The sequence below is a fragment of the Montipora foliosa genome, chromosome 4, assembly GCF_036669935.1.
Source record: "Montipora foliosa isolate CH-2021 chromosome 4, ASM3666993v2, whole genome shotgun sequence".
Lineage (NCBI taxonomy): Eukaryota > Metazoa > Cnidaria > Anthozoa > Scleractinia > Acroporidae > Montipora > Montipora foliosa.
Genome location: NC_090872.1, coordinates 31,912,554 through 31,914,291, shown reverse-complemented (window position 1 = coordinate 31,914,291; position 1,738 = coordinate 31,912,554). Strand labels below are relative to the sequence as shown.

The window sequence follows — 1,738 nt, the reverse complement described above, 5'->3', positions numbered from 1 at the left end:
ATAAACAGGGGCGAGGATTTGTCAGACACAAATAAAATCATAAACAGGGGCGACAGACTCGGCCTCAAACTGCTATAGACGCAACCTCAGAAAGCAAAAGCATAGTCTCAGTATCAATATTTTTAAACATTCTTCGATCCTTTTTACAACAGTTATTCACAGATAATAATCATAATGTGCAGCACATATTAATTGGAAAACACCTCAAGTGCCATCCGTATTATCTTGAGCTGGGGCAGATGTAGTGAAAACTATTACTACTTTAAATAGAGGGCAAACGACCTCGTTTCAGCAGAAGTCCGTTCAACCTCGTTTCTACGGTCTCTCTTCTCTGCCTTCCATGTCGTTGAGGAAGACACCCTGGTTCCGGCTGCATTGTCACGTGGCCTCCAAAATCCACGAGAATCCACGTCGTTCGAATTTTCACCCGTGTAGAAGCAACACTGACGAAGTGTTCTTTTTTGGTGATCGTTTCGCCGCTCGACATCGAAGGTCTTGTCGGTCACCTAAGCTCTTCTTTTTATCTTGACCGCTTTTGTGAGAATCTCCCGTGGAAATATAACATTTCTTTTTGAAACTTACATTGTATGGTAAAGATTATTTACTTATTTATTTATTTATTTATTTATTTATTTATTTATTATTTATTACTTATTTTAAAAAATCCTTGTCGAACGAATACGAGTTGCGGATCAAAATATAACCAAAACCTCCCCCTCAAGGGGTGACCAGCCGCAACCATGGTCTCTTTCCTCAACGACAAAAGAAAGACCCTGGAAACGAGATTGACGTTCGTGGGGGAGGAACGCGTGACGAAAGCCCAAAGAACGTTCGCGTGGGGTTCTGCGTGGGAGGTTAAAAGTTACCCAGTCGTCCCCGAACATCTCCAGCAAAACCTGCAACGCCTACAACATTTTGTTCTTCTGGAGTTTCGTTTTTTTCGGACGAGAAGATGAGAGTATTTCGCTTCTTCTCGTTGTTTTCTTTTGCCTATACCTGTAATTTGCTATCCATTCAAGCGGGAGATATCAACAAGTCAAGCGATCGTGCGCACAATGATACGAACGACATGGTTGCACGACAATTGTTCAAGGAATTTTCCAAAGCTCACAACAGGACGTACCTCAATGACCCGGAAGAATATAGCAGAAGATTGGTTATATTTAAGGTATCTCTATTGTTCATTTATTTCTAGTGACAAAAATTCCATTAAGTGTACGTATTCGGCTTTAAACACGATTTTTATACGCAATTCAGTGTTCAGTGTACTGGATTTTCAGTTCAAGCGTTATTTTTGCTCTCTCAACTTTCTTTTTCCATTGTGTCTTTTTCAACTCCATGTGAACACCAATAACTTTATTGTTGACTTAATGTTGCAGTGATCAATAATAATGGCCGTAGTTATACTAGAGGACGTTTAAGACGCCCAGACGCATTAAACGTTTGGCCGTAAGTGCGACTAATATAAATATGGGACGCACTTAACTTCGACGGCTAGAAATCAAATTCACTATTTTCTTCAAAAGATACTGAGATTCACCAAAGAGACTGTGTGCACTTCATTGCTAAGACGCACTTAACTTGAGACGTTTAATTCGTCTGACGTTTAATGCGTCCACCTTATTTCCCGTATTTATACTAGTCGTCTAAGACGTCTAAGATGTCTTAGACATCTGAGACGTCTTAGACGTCCTCTAGTATAAATTTGGCCAATCTTTCAGGAGCCTAATAGTTTCTT

The 1,738-nt window shown here is 40.1% G+C and overlaps 1 protein-coding gene across 1 annotated transcript in view; it reads left to right on the top strand.

The window, feature by feature from the left end:
• Positions 1-880: 880 nt before the first annotated feature.
• The window catches only part of LOC138000626 (cathepsin O-like), a 21,870-nt gene continuing 21,012 nt past the window's right edge, over positions 881-1,738 (top strand). The window contains exon 1 of the mRNA XM_068847173.1: positions 881-1,168. Within this exon, the coding sequence (XP_068703274.1) occupies positions 953-1,168 (216 nt within the window). The 5' untranslated portion in view covers positions 881-952. The remainder of the gene's footprint in view (positions 1,169-1,738) is intronic.